The sequence below is a fragment of the Vigna unguiculata genome, chromosome 1 (assembly GCF_004118075.2).
Source record: "Vigna unguiculata cultivar IT97K-499-35 chromosome 1, ASM411807v1, whole genome shotgun sequence".
Taxonomy (NCBI): domain Eukaryota; kingdom Viridiplantae; phylum Streptophyta; class Magnoliopsida; order Fabales; family Fabaceae; genus Vigna; species Vigna unguiculata.
In genome coordinates, this window is record NC_040279.1 from 35,099,084 (window position 1) to 35,114,187 (window position 15,104).

General features: G+C 35.7%; 1 protein-coding gene across 3 annotated transcripts; it reads left to right on the forward strand.

Moving 5' to 3' along the window:
- The first annotated feature begins 2,593 nt into the window (after window positions 1–2,593).
- Window positions 2,594–9,972, forward strand: LOC114185397 (protein ROS1-like). 3 transcript variants are annotated; one of them, XM_028073103.1, is made up of 19 exons: window positions 2,594–4,038; window positions 4,117–4,482; window positions 4,962–5,052; window positions 5,134–5,675; window positions 5,754–6,088; window positions 6,177–6,256; window positions 6,431–6,515; window positions 6,584–6,675; window positions 6,756–6,824; window positions 7,076–7,112; window positions 7,202–7,284; window positions 7,473–7,913; window positions 8,155–8,191; window positions 8,271–8,328; window positions 8,480–8,619; window positions 8,759–8,824; window positions 8,906–9,020; window positions 9,098–9,136; window positions 9,226–9,657. In XM_028073103.1, the coding sequence occupies exons 1-19, from the start codon at window positions 3,057–3,059 to the stop codon at window positions 9,384–9,386; spliced, it is 3,819 nt and encodes a 1,272-aa protein (XP_027928904.1). In that variant the 5' UTR covers window positions 2,594–3,056; the 3' UTR covers window positions 9,387–9,657. The 3 variants fall into 3 exon arrangements, with proteins under 3 accessions (XP_027928904.1, XP_027928912.1, XP_027928922.1); XM_028073111.1 differs by lacking the exons at window positions 8,155–8,191; window positions 8,271–8,328; window positions 8,480–8,619; ... (2 more) ...; window positions 9,098–9,136; window positions 9,226–9,657 and adding an exon at window positions 9,879–9,972 and having other exon boundaries at window positions 7,473–7,860; XM_028073121.1 differs by lacking the exons at window positions 8,155–8,191; window positions 8,271–8,328; window positions 8,480–8,619; ... (2 more) ...; window positions 9,098–9,136; window positions 9,226–9,657 and adding an exon at window positions 9,883–9,957 and having other exon boundaries at window positions 7,473–7,875.
- The last annotated feature ends 5,132 nt before the right edge of the window (window positions 9,973–15,104 follow it).

Here is a 15,104-nt window from a genome sequence, read left to right on the forward strand (position 1 = left end):
AGTTTTTAAAGTATAATAAATTATTTTATCATTCAAGACTGTTTGTTTTAAGACAGGTAAACAAATTGATAAGGATGCCGATATTTTTTGTTACATAAGGATAGTAATTTAAAACTGATAATAACTTTATGGATATTAATTATATAAAATAGAAACGACAATTTGGTTTGCAATTTTAACATTAAAAATATTAGTTAATTTAAAAATTACTTTTAACAGTCTTTTACTTTGAAAGACGTTATAAGCTTATTAAAATATTTAACAAATATTTAAATATCATATAAATTGTACGATAAAATTAATATTATTTATTTTACAATTTTTTGTGAAAGAATCGATAAATATCACTATTCACGTAAAGTTTATAAACTTTACGTGAAATATGTATACATGCACATGCAAAACTTTTACGTTTTAAAATGTGCATGTATCCTCGTTCGAGGTTGATGTGCGTGTATCATTACTCTTGTCGTCGCGTCGCGTTGAGTTGGTCCTAGGATAGAAATATTTAATGCGACCAAACATAAGACAAAATAGAAAAAAAAGTTCACTTTTAATCTAATTAAATACAATCCTGGAAGGAGAATAGAAGTGATAAAGTAAATTAAAATAGCTCAGGGGTGCATATGCAAGCTCATAGAAATTCGTGTAGGTTCTCTCTTTCCTGGTCTCTCACATTCGGTGGAAATGTTATATATATATATATCCCATTATTTGCCGCATATAGATATGTGAAATCAGATCTCCGGCATTGACTCGCAAAATCTATCCGTAACAACATCCGCACGAAATTCTCCGATTTTCTACTTCAACTTCGGTTTTGGTCGCGTGAAACTTCCTATTCAGCGCGAGCGAAAAACGGAGGTAGCAGCTACAGTCACCCAATATTGTTTATTGTGTGCAGTCTTCCTTCTTCTTCCCAACACTCTCCATAGACAGGTTTGGAATTTTAATTTTAATTAATTTCTTTAAATTTCAGTAAGTACTATCTTACTAGCACCAGCTTTATCAGTCACCGGTTACTTTCAGAGGTAATTCAGAAACTCATCTTTTTTAATGTTGAAAAACTGCATATGTGTTCTGTACTTTATTTTTTCTTATTTTTTTCTTATTTATTGATGTTTGTCTTCCGAAACCACTTTCATTTTCCGCTGGCAGGTGTGTCCCCGAAAAATCCTTTTGCAGAAGGATTTTTTTCTTTTTCCCAGTGAAGTTCTAAGTGAAAGTTCTAAAGCAAGTAAAAATGGAGTTTGGAAAATCAAACAAAAGCAAGGTTGAGGAGCAGGCTGCTCAGGTCCCCACCATCCCCACCGTCCCCATCATCCCCACCGTCCCCACCGTCCCCACCATGATTCCAAGGCCAGTGCCGATCTGGACTCCTGAGATGGCAAACCAGTTCGTATCTCATTCCAATGGGATACCTGCTGGTTTTGATTTCTCAGCGTTTCCAGAGATAAGCAACTGGCCTATCCACCGCTACGAACCCGCGCCTTTCAGCCATCTCGCTACCGGAAATGGCGTACAAATATCTTTTGATGGCTTCCCCAGTTCAAGTAACGGCATTTCCCAACTTTTGACCCAGTCAGAGGTTCCATTGGCACCATTGGCACCATTGGCACCATCGGCAAATTCTGCTGCAACAAATGAAGATCTTTTGAGCCAATTTATTCCGCCGTATAATTCACAGTTCATCCCGAACTATTCATCTTTTGGTCATCATCAGTTTCTCGGTGTGGAGCAACCGTTTCCCAATACTATCCGTAACCAGTATGAAGACCTTCCGGGTAAGAGCAGTCATATTTTTTCGCATTCTATTAAAATTTTCATTTGAGCGTGCACAGGCACTTCGCCGGTGTCCATTACCGGCAATGGGGCATTCATCGTCTGCAGTCATAGTAAACACTTTTCAGATGATTTTAACCGTTAATTATGTTTTAGTAATCTAATCTTTTTTTTTATCATCAAATGAAAATTGGATAGATTAAATACTGTAGCGGGTCATGTCTTTGCTCCATTGGAGAATATCTACTCCCCCGCAATGTGCAACAGCTGAACAAAGTAAAACCCATACTTTCAAAATTGAAATGTAACATTTAGTACGGCGTTACGGATGGTGTCATAAAATTAGATGTTTGAACTAAACAGATGTAAGAAACGAGCTTGTGGATCCTCTGCTGCATTTAGCGCAATCAAATTGTTGCTTCACATTGTTACATATTAGTTCGACAAAAGAACATCAACAGAGGATCCAAGTTCGCTAGAAAAAACATCTATAGGAAAAACTAGATAAATTTTACTGGTCATTGAATGCTCGCATCCTAATTCTATCTGGGTTCTGTTACTTGTTCAACTGCTCTGAACAACAACTTTGTATTTTTATGCATGGTTACACTTGTATTTTTCTCTCCGTAGCGTCTCATGAAGTTGTTAGATTATTTCCCTATTTTGTGTTTCATTTAGAACATGCTTAGAACAGAATAGAAACCTATATTTTTCTCATTAAACAACCATGTATATAACCAATTATTTTCCATTATAAAAATTAGTTTTTGTTAGAATAAATGATAGAAAAATAGTTCCTGCATACGAAAAAGAGTGCGCTTGTAAACGAAAAAACAGCTCAGAAAATAATCATAAACCACAGCTTTCAGAAACAAAAGAGCATTGTGTTACAAGGAAACAGATACACACTTACAAATTTAAACTACTAAATCAAAGCATAGTTTGTTTTACAAACTTCTAAAAGAAAAAGTTAAAATTTGAAACTTCAGCTCTCCAATCATGCTAGTGATAAATCAGCAGACCGATTGTCTTTTGTGACTATTTTGATCCATATCTTGGGCATTGGGGCTTGCACATTACATTTCATTGTAATAGTCCGACTCTAATTGACATTTAAACAATTTCATGTTGCAGGCTCATCATACTTCGATTACTGTAGCAAGACATTTGCTCAAATTGCACCACACCAAGATGTTGTCATTGCAGCAGAAACCAGAAAAGATGCCATTGAAGAAAGGAACCGCGAAGGGGAAGACCATAACACCACATCCACAATGTGCTATAATCCTCACAGCAAAATAAATGAGCTGACAACAGAAGTGGCTGCTGTATCAGCACCACAAGAGGAGATAAGCCGGGGCATTGACCTGAATAAAACGCCTCAACCAAAACCAAAAACAAGAAAGCACCGGCCCAAGGTCATAAACGAAGGCCAACCAAAAAGAACAATCAAGAAAGCCGCTGCAGAAACTGTTCAATCTAAAAAAAACCGAGCTGACAAGAGGAAGCAAAGGAAAGGATTGAACACAGCTTCTACTCCACAAACAGAAGGGAGAGGAGATTGGACATCGGGGCCTGCATCAACCGCGAAGACATGTAATAGGTCCTTGAATTTTGAAAATACGCCCTTTGCCAATGCCAGCAGCTCAAGCAATTGGGTGGCTGATCATAATGGACTTCAAGAGTGTCCAAATAACTCCATTGGCAGAGACGGTTGGGGCAAAGGATGTGGATTACAAGCTCTCGGTTCTAAGAGAAAACAACCTGGTATTGAACAGGCAGATAATACCAGCATTAATCTGTTAGGAGCAGAACATAATGCTATGCAGGCATACTACCTGAACCTGAAGTATGAGGTTCAATTTCCAAATGTTCAGAAGAAAAGGAGAAGCGTCAAGGGGAGAATTTCCGAGGCACCACGTAAATCTTGCTGGGCCTCTGGTTCAGATTATACTGCAGCTGGAGTCCCAGTCTTGATTCAGGACAAACATCCCCTTCAGTACGCCTTATCCTTAGGGCAGAAGAGGCCGACCAAAAGCAGATCAAGAGCTTCTACAAGAACTCATGTTGATCTATCACATACTGCAAAGCAAACAGGTACCTCTGCTAGACGAACATTTGGTGATGTAGAAGGGCCACAGACATGCATTGATGCTTTATTTGCAGATATAGGACCATCACTACCAAAAAAGAAACGAACAGGAAAGAGAAGAAGTCCTGTCAATTCTGCATCCTCCTGCAAAAATGAAAGACAAGGTATTTCAACTTAACTGTTTTATATCTTTATTCAAATAACATTATGATTGTTTTACAACACACAATTCTACCATGCAGCCTGTGTAGAAGAATGGAAAAAATGGAAAAAAATTGTGGACGGTTTAACAGAGCAATTTACGTTCCTAAACATCAATAGAGAAGCCCAAGTGCTTGAAGCCCAAGAGCTTGAGTCGCATGGACAGCTTGTTCCTTATAACCAGCCAAATGGCACCATCGTTCCCTACAAACCCAAAAAGCAGAGCGTACGACCTAAAGTTTATCTTGATGAGGAAACAGCTAAAGTTTGGACGCTTTTACTTGAGGATAGTAATAGTAGTGGGATTGATGGAAGTGATGCAGAAAAGGCGATATGGTGGGAACAAGAACGAAAAGTGTTTCGGGGAAGGGCAGAGACATTCATTGCAAAGATGCATCGAGTACAAGGTATGAATGATATTGTCATGAAAATCTAAGCACTATTCACAATTGAAAAATATACATGCTATGCACCAACCGTCTCTGCCATTTGTTATTGCTAGCTTATGTAGTTAAACCAGATTTTGAAAAGATCAAATATGAAAAAGCTTTTATAAATTAGTATGCATAAAAAACTTTTACATTTTTTTCTCCTAAAAATGTTTTTAAAATGGTTTATCCACAAAGACCATCTATAAGAAAAGCCAACCGAAAATAGGGCACTCAATGAATTACCAACCATCATTCCACAGAAACAGCAAAACTCTCATTGGTACTAAAACTATAATACATTGCACTAAATTAAGAAAAACTTTTTTCTCTTAAGATGCATTTAACCACCAATTTATCAAAAGTAAAAACGATGATGAATTAATTTAAAAAAATGTCTTCCATTCTGCATATTGAGTTACACAGTTCAAGTACTAATAACATAATACATACCACAGGAGACAGGCGCTTTTCGATGTGGAAGGGATCTGTCGTGGATTCTGTGGTTGGAGTATTCCTCACTCAAAATGTATCAGACCACCTTTCGAGGTATAAAGCATGCAAGCTTAATTTCTGAGAAACATAATTATAACAAACAATACATCAAATTTTCCCTTTTCTTGTTGGCAGTTCTGCATTCATGGCACTTGCTTCTCGATTTCCTCTGAAGTCAACGAGTACATGCCACAAGGAGAGTACATGCCACAAGGAGAGCATGAGTTCGACAGACAATGAACTACCAGTTTGCACCGTGCATCCAGAAGGAAATGGAAACCGAGGTAATGAATCAGACAGCAAAATGTTTGAATCAGTTGAAAGACATAACAGTGAACATAGCCCAGTGGAAAGTGTAATGACTGAGGAAGGGTTACATGACTTTTCAACTGATCAAAATCCTGAAAAGATAGGATCATTCTCGGATAGCAACTCAGAAATAGAAGACCCGTTAAGCACTGCTCAGTTCAATATTTATAATAACAGGGCTTCATTCCTAGAGCTTTTAGAAATGGCAAGTTCAACCAAGTTGCCTGAAGTTAATGGGCAAAGAAGCAAAGCAACCGAGAGCTTTACAAAAACAAGTGATCAGCCCATAGACCTGAACTATGACAACCAGACAGGAAACTTGGAAAAATCAGACGCTACTCCATACACTTTAGAACCACCCATGACCAGTGAGTATACTTGTTTGCAAGTAACGACAAATTCTGAAGTTAACTGTCATGAACACCATAATTATTTCCACATTTCAGGTCAAACTCAAGAATCGAAGCAGAAAGAAAAGCAAAAAGACGTTGGTAGTCCCAACCATGAAAAGAGGAAAGGAAAGGGTAAAAAGCAATTAGCCTCAGAAAAGGGTAAGAAAAAATCTGCCTCGGCGGAACCAAAAAGCAAAAAGAAAGAAGAGAATAACTTTGATTGGGATAGTTTAAGAGTACAAGCACAAGCTCGGGCAGGGAAAAGAGAAAAGACAGAGAACACCATGGACTCTGTGGACTGGGATGCCGTGAGACGTGCTGACGTCAAAGAAATATCCAAAACAATCAAAGAAAGGGGCATGAACAACATGCTTGCTGACCGTATTCAGGTAGAATTCAAGATGGCGAGTAGTACTTCTGCCTTAATCCGATAGTTAAAAACTTATAACAGATTATGCCAAATGAATTAATGTGCAGAGTTTCCTCAATCGATTGGTTGATAAGCACGAGGGCATCGATCTTGAGTGGCTGAGAGACGTTCCACCTGACCAAGCAAAGTAAGTCTAGATATTATCAAACTGCTTTGAAATCATATCTCCTAATTGGTAGGGTTGGCAAACCAACAATTCACTAGCATAATATATAGATATGCACACTCACAGGAAATTAGAGTTTTGTTCATGCAAGCAGAAAAAATGTATTATGTTAATTCAATTTATTTATACCTCCAGAAAGTTCTTGCTCAGCATAAAGGGACTGGGATTGAAAAGTGTGGAGTGTGTTAGACTCTTAACACTGCACCATCTTGCATTTCCGGTAAGTTGAAAACATAAGTACAAAACTTAAGGATTATGGAATATATTGACAGTTTATTGCCTCAATAGGTGGACACAAATGTTGGACGCATAGCGGTACGTTTGGGATGGGTACCTCTCCAGCCGCTGCCAGAGTCACTACAGTTGCATCTTCTAGAATTGTGAGTTCCACAACAATAAATAACAAGGCAGTAATTCAGTCAGAAAATAAGAGCTAACCTGACATCATTGTGCTGTATAGGTACCCAGTGTTGGATGCTGTACAAAAATATCTCTGGCCTCGACTCTGCAAGCTAGACCAAAGAACATTGTAATGATTATTTTCAATTTAAAGTCATACATTAAATGATATAAGTATCTTCTAGTTGCTGATTCAAATTTCCTTTAAATTTAATTTTATCAAGGTCAATATGAACATTTAAATAATGAGATCATACATAGAAACGTTCAAAGAGTTTGCTTATCATAACTTTCTGAGATGCTGCACCCTCCTTGTTAAATTCTCCATCGTGATCAAACTCCCTAAATTAACTTTTTTTGTTTTATTGATAATTGCTGAAGGTATGAGCTGCACTACCAGTTGATCACATTTGGAAAGGTAAACTACATTTTCTCATTCAGAGAGATGGCCATACTTAAGTAAAACCCTGTTAGGTTTTCTGTACTAAATAAAATCAATTCATGTAGGTTTTCTGTACTAAAAGCAAACCGAATTGCAACGCATGCCCGATGAGAGGGGAATGCAGACACTTTGCAAGCGCCTTTGCAAGGTATGATAACTAATATTACGTGGATACAATTGATTGGGGTGGGGGTGAGACGGCAACGGCAATTGTTATTGCAACAAACCACACAGAAAATTATATCAGTGCCACTTTCAGTATTAAATGATTTGTATCAAAGCGAGTTACGAACTATGATAAACACACTTACAAGTAAACATTATTTAATATTTCAGTGCAAGACTTGCCCTGCCAGCACCAGAGGAGAACAGAATGGTGGCCACATCCGGAGACAATGCAACCGAGGGGAAGCAATCACAAGTTATAAATCAGATGCCCTTGCTTCTCCCTGAAAATCCAATTGAAGAGGCACTTCAACAAAACCAAATGATCATTCACCCTCTAGTTGAAGAACCAGCAAGTCCAAAGCCTGAACGTTCACAACCGTCACGAGTTGTTGATATAGAGGACGCCTTCAAAAAGGATTCATTTGAAATTCCAAACATAGAAGTAGACATGGAAGTGTTCAATTTGAGTCTACGAAACTATGTGCAACAAAATATGGAACTTCAAAAAGGGGAAATGTCAAAGGCCTTGGTTGCTTTAAATCCGGATGAGGCATGCATACCTACACCCAAACTGAAGAATGTGAGCAGGTTGAGAACAGAGCATTACGTGTAAGTAGGAAAACCAACTCATCTCAGGCTACTTAACTGGAATGCAAAAATGTTAATGTTGAAAAACACGACAGGGGAAAATAACTCAAAAAGTGCTGCAAAAGCAAATAACACATGATGTACAATTTCCTAGTACAGAATAAAATTTACCTTAAAATATGGAAACACGAGGAGTTAACATTAACAACAAAAAACAAGAATCCTTGCACATTATTCTGATATTGTTTTCTGTTTCTTGCAGTTATGAACTACCCGACTCACATCCTCTTCTGAATGGGGTTAGTTATTAATACTTCAATTAAACATTATAGTGTTTTATTATATCTGTCAATTTTATTAATTAATTATCAACCACAGTGGGAAATGCGAGAACCAGATGATCCAGGCAAATACCTTCTAGCTATATGGACCCCAGGTGAAAAAAAAAATTGACAACATGCTCTTTCTAAATTAATTTGAATTAAATTAGTTTTTGTAGCAACTTACAGCCGTGAGTTGGTTGTCTTGCTATATATTATTTTTTTTTCTGGTGCTTTTCGTGTTGCCAAACACATTGTATACCACAGGAGAGACAGCAGATTCCATACAGCCACCAGAAATAAGATGCAGCTCTCAGGACAGTGACCAGCTTTGTAAAGAAAATGAATGTTATGCATGTAACAGTCGCCGTGAATCAAATTCACAGATAGTTCGAGGAACTATCCTGGTATGAATGCTTTAATCATGCATTGCTTATGAGTATTAGTCACTAATAAACAATACTGGAAAAAAAATCTGGTTAGAGATGTAATTAGCATATGAATGCAAGTACTACAATAGGCTAACTGTAAATAATTTATGAATAGATACCATGTCGAACAGCTATGAAAGGGAGCTTTCCACTAAATGGGACCTACTTTCAAGTCAATGAGGTAAATGAGAGTTGTTATCCGTTGTGAAATCTACTTTCCTCATGTGGTTTAAATTAAGTACTAAAATATAATTTGCAACAGGTTTTCGCTGATAATGACTCGAGTATAAACCCAGTTAGTGTTCCCCGCAGTTGGATCTGGAACCTTGGTAGGAAAACGGTATATTTTGGGACCTCCGTGTCAGCGATATTTAAAGGTAGCTTCATAAAAAATTAGATTATAATAGATAAATATAAAACAATTAAACTGACTGTATTTCTTTTTGCCAACCAGGTTTATCGACACAAACCATTCAACAAAACTTTTGGAGAGGTAAGATTTTATTTTCAAACAATAATCTACAAGATAGGCAAGTAACTGTATAACCAAACATATCTAAATGGGCAAAATATGTTTTGCAGGATATGTCTGTGTGCGAGGATTTGACAGGGAAACGAGATCGCCTCGGCCTCTGTTGGCTAGATTACACTTCCCAGCTAGCAAGAAGCCTAAGACGCCTAAGATTCCTAAGACGCCTAAGAAAAAGGACAACACCAAAGAGAAGTCGAACCCAGTAAATTGATTTAAACAAAATAAAAAATCAGCAAGAATTGTTTTCCAGCATTCGGGAGACAAGTGAAGCATCGAGAGCAATAAATATTATTCAACATTCATCTTGTATCCTGTGTATTATAGCAGAGTCATTGTCATGCTAAAGTACTTGGCAATATCCTCAGTTTAGGACTAGGACCAAGAGAGTAGAATGGCACCAAATTTGCTGTATATGACAGTGTAGTTCGAGTTGTAATATTTATCAGATTTTAACTTCAATTTCAATATCTTAGATGCATATATATGCCGTGCTTTATAAATCTTCCATTTTCTAGATCTGCTAATGACAAATTAAGATCTTAAATTTCAAAGTAAAGATAAAAAAACCGCACGAAAACATGAACAGTGACGACAAGATGGTCATAATGAAACCAATCGAACCCTACCGTAGTATATTCATACAATCGAAGCTTTAGAACGACGAATAAAAAAGTGAAGATACAGAGATTTCAGATGAAGAAGTATACCTCATCGGGCCTCCGCCCTCAGTAGCGGAAGCCGGAACCGTGACCTGCCTAATGAATTAGGAACGATGTAGATGCGGGCAGGTGAGTAGAAGGGGAGGGGTGAAGAGGTATATATAGTGCCATTTTTTGCCGCCTTACAACAATTTTTATTTTCCCTCTCTTTTTTACTTGAGTTTGTTTGCCGCCTACAAGAGGTAAATCTTCGGATTCAACTGTGAGGGTCCCACTCCCCTGCCAGGAGATAAAGATTTAAATATTATTCATTCTATTTTAGTTAAATCGATAGAAATTAAAGTTGTCATTTTAATATTATATAATCTTTTAAGTAAAAGTGTGCTTATGAAAAATAAACATCCAAAATTTTAAAGTAATACAAGACTTTAATACTTATATATTGTAAATAAATTTGTAAAAATTAATCTAAAATGCCGTGAGTCAAACTAATAAAACTGCAGTAAACAAAAATATTTTGTTTCAGTTAATTTGATTCAGTTCAACAAGTTTATTTTTATCATGTCATATAACTTATAAATTTATCATATATATATATATAAAAAGTGTTAATGCACTTTTTTACTCTTTATGGATATTTTTCTATGATAAAAATAAATACAATGAACATGAAAAGATTGGAATACTTAATAACAATGTAAGATCGTAAGAACGTAAAGATGAATGAAAAAGAGAGAAAAAAAATTTTAAGCACTTCTATCATAAGAAATTGACAACCTAACTTTTAAAGGTTAATTATTTCTTTTATGGTTGCTATATTAATTGTTTTGTTGTTGACATATTTAACATTACAATTTTTATTAGGGCGGTTTTATCTTCAATTTTTAATTTTTTAATAGAAGTTATTCTCGTTGACGGAAATATTTTGTGTGTAACAAGATTCCCCACTTTCCAATGTTCCTTTATTATGATCCTCTTCCCGACCAACAGAGCTACCAATAAAATTCTTCTCACTGTTATTTCTATTTATTACAATGGCACAGTTTATTATGTAATTACCCATATTTCAGTTTTCGAGAATTTGAGCTTTCATTTTCTGATCTGACGGCCCACAGTTTATTATTACCGGTGAAGAGCAGGCTAAAATTTAATCTCCCAAGAATCAACTCTGACATTTGCATGGTAGATAAATAGCAGAATCTGTTTTGTGATAAATTTTTATTGGAGTGTGTAATAGTAGGAAAAAAAAAATATTCTAGTTTATAATTTGTATTCATGGCGTTATTCATAGATAGACTGTAGATAGACTTTGGCATAACACGCGGGTTCAAATGTCGATACGAGGTGAGCTGGTGCGTTTTGCTCGCATTAAACCAGAGACAGTGAGGTTCAGTTGAAGCACGCCACGTAATTTGGTTTCATTCAATTAGGGTTTCGTCTTATCCCTTATCTCTTTCTGCACATGCACGGACCACCACCGCTTATTCTACCCAACCAGCTCTCTCTCCGTCACAACCGACCATTCTACCCAACCAGCTCCCGCTCCGTCACCACCGCCCATGCTACCCAACCAGCTTCCTCTCCGTCATCACCGCCCATGCTACCCAACCAGCTCCCTCTCCGTCACCACCGACCCTTCACCCAACCAGCTCACCGCCACCGCCTTTGCTACCCAACCAGCTCCCTCTCCGTCACTATCATCACTAGTTTTGAGAAAACTTGATAGCGGAACATGTGATCATTAACTGCTGTAGCAGGGACTAGGACAAGTCATTTCAATTTCGAACATTTTAGAATTCAAGATACACTTTTCTTTTTCTAGTTACTGTCGTTATTCTATTATGCTTGGAAATTGGAATAATTTGGTTTCAATGATGCTTAACAACATTCTGATTTTTCTTGCAGATTATGGGATTAATACATGAGTGTTATAGAAACTTTGTAATGAAATATGTTAATATTTCCTGAAAGAAAAATAAGATACAGTTTTAAATGAGATTCTGAATTATAAGAATGAAAAAGTTTTTGTGAAATACATCTTGATGAAAATATAAGCCTTGCATAATATTATAATCATGTTCTCGATTTACGTGTGAACATTTTTAATTATGTTAGTATGATGCAGTTTATATAAAATAATCACTTTAGCATGTGAATGACTACGTAATCAATGAAAACTATTTGCTCAAAGAAATAAAACAATACTAAAAACATTACCATATAGTCTAACAATAAGTACATGTTGTATTTGCAACACACAACACACTGATTTTACAACACCAAACAAATGGTCAATAAAACATAACAAAAAAAATATATCATAAAGAATGGTTTAAGTAAATGGAAGAAGCATTTCAAATTACATGATAAAATTGTCAACAAAATAAATATATAACTTTGTTTACAACACACACCACACACCTCTTTAAATGAAAAAGCCAAGAAATGGTGAGTAACATATACAAAAATAAAACATTACCATAAAGTATAAGAAATAAATATATATATCAAAATCGTTAAGTCCAACCGGAAAGTTTATAACACACAACACACGCTATTTTGAGAACAAAAAATATATTCCTCTTTCCATCAAACCAACCATCAAGGCATAATTTTTAACTTTGATAAAATGTCCATGTGAAGTATGAGCTAAATATATAGCATCCTTAGACGTCTCTTCAGTGATGAGAACTTTATGATCATGTCAACACTTGATGAATCAGGTAACAAATGTTTCATAACATTGTTTTCACTAAACTTGTCTAAAACAAAATTTGTCTAAACACTTTCATGGTCGAAGTCGGTCATGATAATACAAATTTGAAATTGTGGCTACAAAAATTAGTTGAGTTTGACTATGAACATGATAGAGTCAGGTTTACTGAAGATAAAATTGAGTTTGATTAACATATGATTGAGTTGAGATGTTCACAAATAGTTACATATTCAATTTATAAAATAGATTTATTAGATTGGCCTAGCCCATAAGATTTGTATGGAGGCAAACAATGTTCATAGAATCAAAAAACTTGTAAAAGAAAAACTCACAAGGCTAAAATAACAATAAAATCTTCATGGGTAAGGATCAACCCATGTTGGTCAGGATGGATCAATTTCAGGTTAAAACATATAAGGTTGGGTCGAACCTTAGTCAGACAGGTCATTCAAATTGGGTTTAAGTTAGGTTCAATCCATATAAATTCAAGGTCAATAGGGTTCAAACTGTGATGAGTTGAATTAAGCTCAGGTTGAACATTATAGAGTCAGGTCCAAAAAACATAAAGTTGAGTTTGACTCACATATGATTGAGTTGAGATGTTCACAAATAGATACATATTACATTTACAAAATATATCTATTAGATTGGCCTAGCCCATAAGATTTGTACTGAGGCAAAAAATATTCACAGGACCAAAAGGCAAAAACTAAAATAACAATAAAATCTTCATTGGTAAGGACCAACCCAAGCACCAACCCATGTTGGTAAGGATGGATCGGTTTCAGGTTAAAACAAAAAAGTTTTGGCTGGACCTAAGTCAGGCAGGTCATTCAAATTGGGTTTAAGTTAGGTTCAATCCATATAAATTCAAGGTCAATAGGGTTCAAACTGTGATGAATTGAATTATGTTCAGGTTGAACATAACAGAGTGAGGTCCACAAAAGATAAAGTTTAGTTTGACTCAATATGATTGAGTTGAAATGTTCACGAATAGTTACATATTCAATTTACAAAATAGATCTATTAGATTGGCCTGGCCCATAAGATTTGCATTGAGGCAAAAAATATTCATAGGACTAAAAAGCCTGTAAAAGAAAAACTCACAAGGCTAAAATAACAATAAAATCTTCATGGGTAAGGACCAACCCATGTTGGTCAGGATGGTTTGGTTTCAGGTTAAAACAATAAAGGTTGGGTCAGACCTAAGTCAGGCAGGTCATTCAAATTGGGTTGAAGTTAGGTTCAATCCATATAAATTCAAGGTCAATGTGGTTCAAATTGTGATGAGTTGAATTAAGCTCAGGTTGAACATAATAGAGTTAAGTCCACAAAAGATAAAGTTAAGTTTGACTCATATATGATTGAGTTGAGATGTTCACAAATAGTTATATATTCAATTTACAAAATAGATATATTAGATTGGCCTAACCCATAAGATTTGTACTGAGGCAAAAATCCAAACAACTTATAAAAGAAAAACTCACAAGGCTAAAATAACAATAAAATCTTCATGGATAAGGACCAACCTATATTGGTCAGGATGGATCGGTTTCAGGTTAAAACATACAAGGTTGGGTCAGACCTAAGTCAGGCAGGTCATTCAAATTGGGTTTAAGTTGGGTTCAATCCATATAAATTAAAACTCAATAGGGTTCATATTGTGATGAGTTGAATTAAGCCCAGATTGAACATAATAAAATTAGGTCCACAAAAAATAAAGTTGAGTTTGACTCACGTATGATTGAGTTAAGATGTTCACAAATAGTTACATATTCAATTTACAAAATAGATTTTATTATATTGGCCTAGCCTATAAGATTTGTATTGAGGCAAAAAATGTTCGTAGGACCAAAAAGCCTGTAAAATAAAAATTCACAAGGCTAAAATAACAATAAAATCTTCATGAGTAATAACCAACCCATGTTGATAAGGATGGATCGCTTTCAGGTTAAAACAGACAAGGTTGGGCCGGACCTAAGTCAGGCAGGTCATTCAAATTGGGTTTAAGTTAGGTTCAATCCATATAAATTCAAGGTCAATAGGATTGATAATGTGATGAGTTGAATTAAGTCTATGTTGAACATAATAGAGTTGAGTTTGACTAACATATGATGGAGTTGAGATGTTAACAAATAGTTACATATTCAATTTACAAAATAGATCTATTAGATTGGCCTAGCCCATCAGATTTGTACGAGACAAAAAATGTCCACATGACCAAAAAGCCTGTAAAATAAAAACTCACAAGGCTAAAATAACAATAAAATCTTAATGAGTAAGAACCAACCCATGTTGGTCAGGATGGATCAATTTCAGGTTAAAACAGACAAGGTTGGGCTGGACCTAAGTTAGGCAGGTCATTCAAATTGGGTTTAAGTTAGGTTCAATCCATATAATTTAAGGTCAATAGGGTTCATATTGTAATTAGTTGAATTAAGCCCAGGTTGAACATAATATAGTCAAGTCCACAGAAGGTACAGTTGAGTTTGACTCACATAAGACTGAGTTGAGATGTTCATAAATAGTTACATATTTAATTGACAAAAGGATC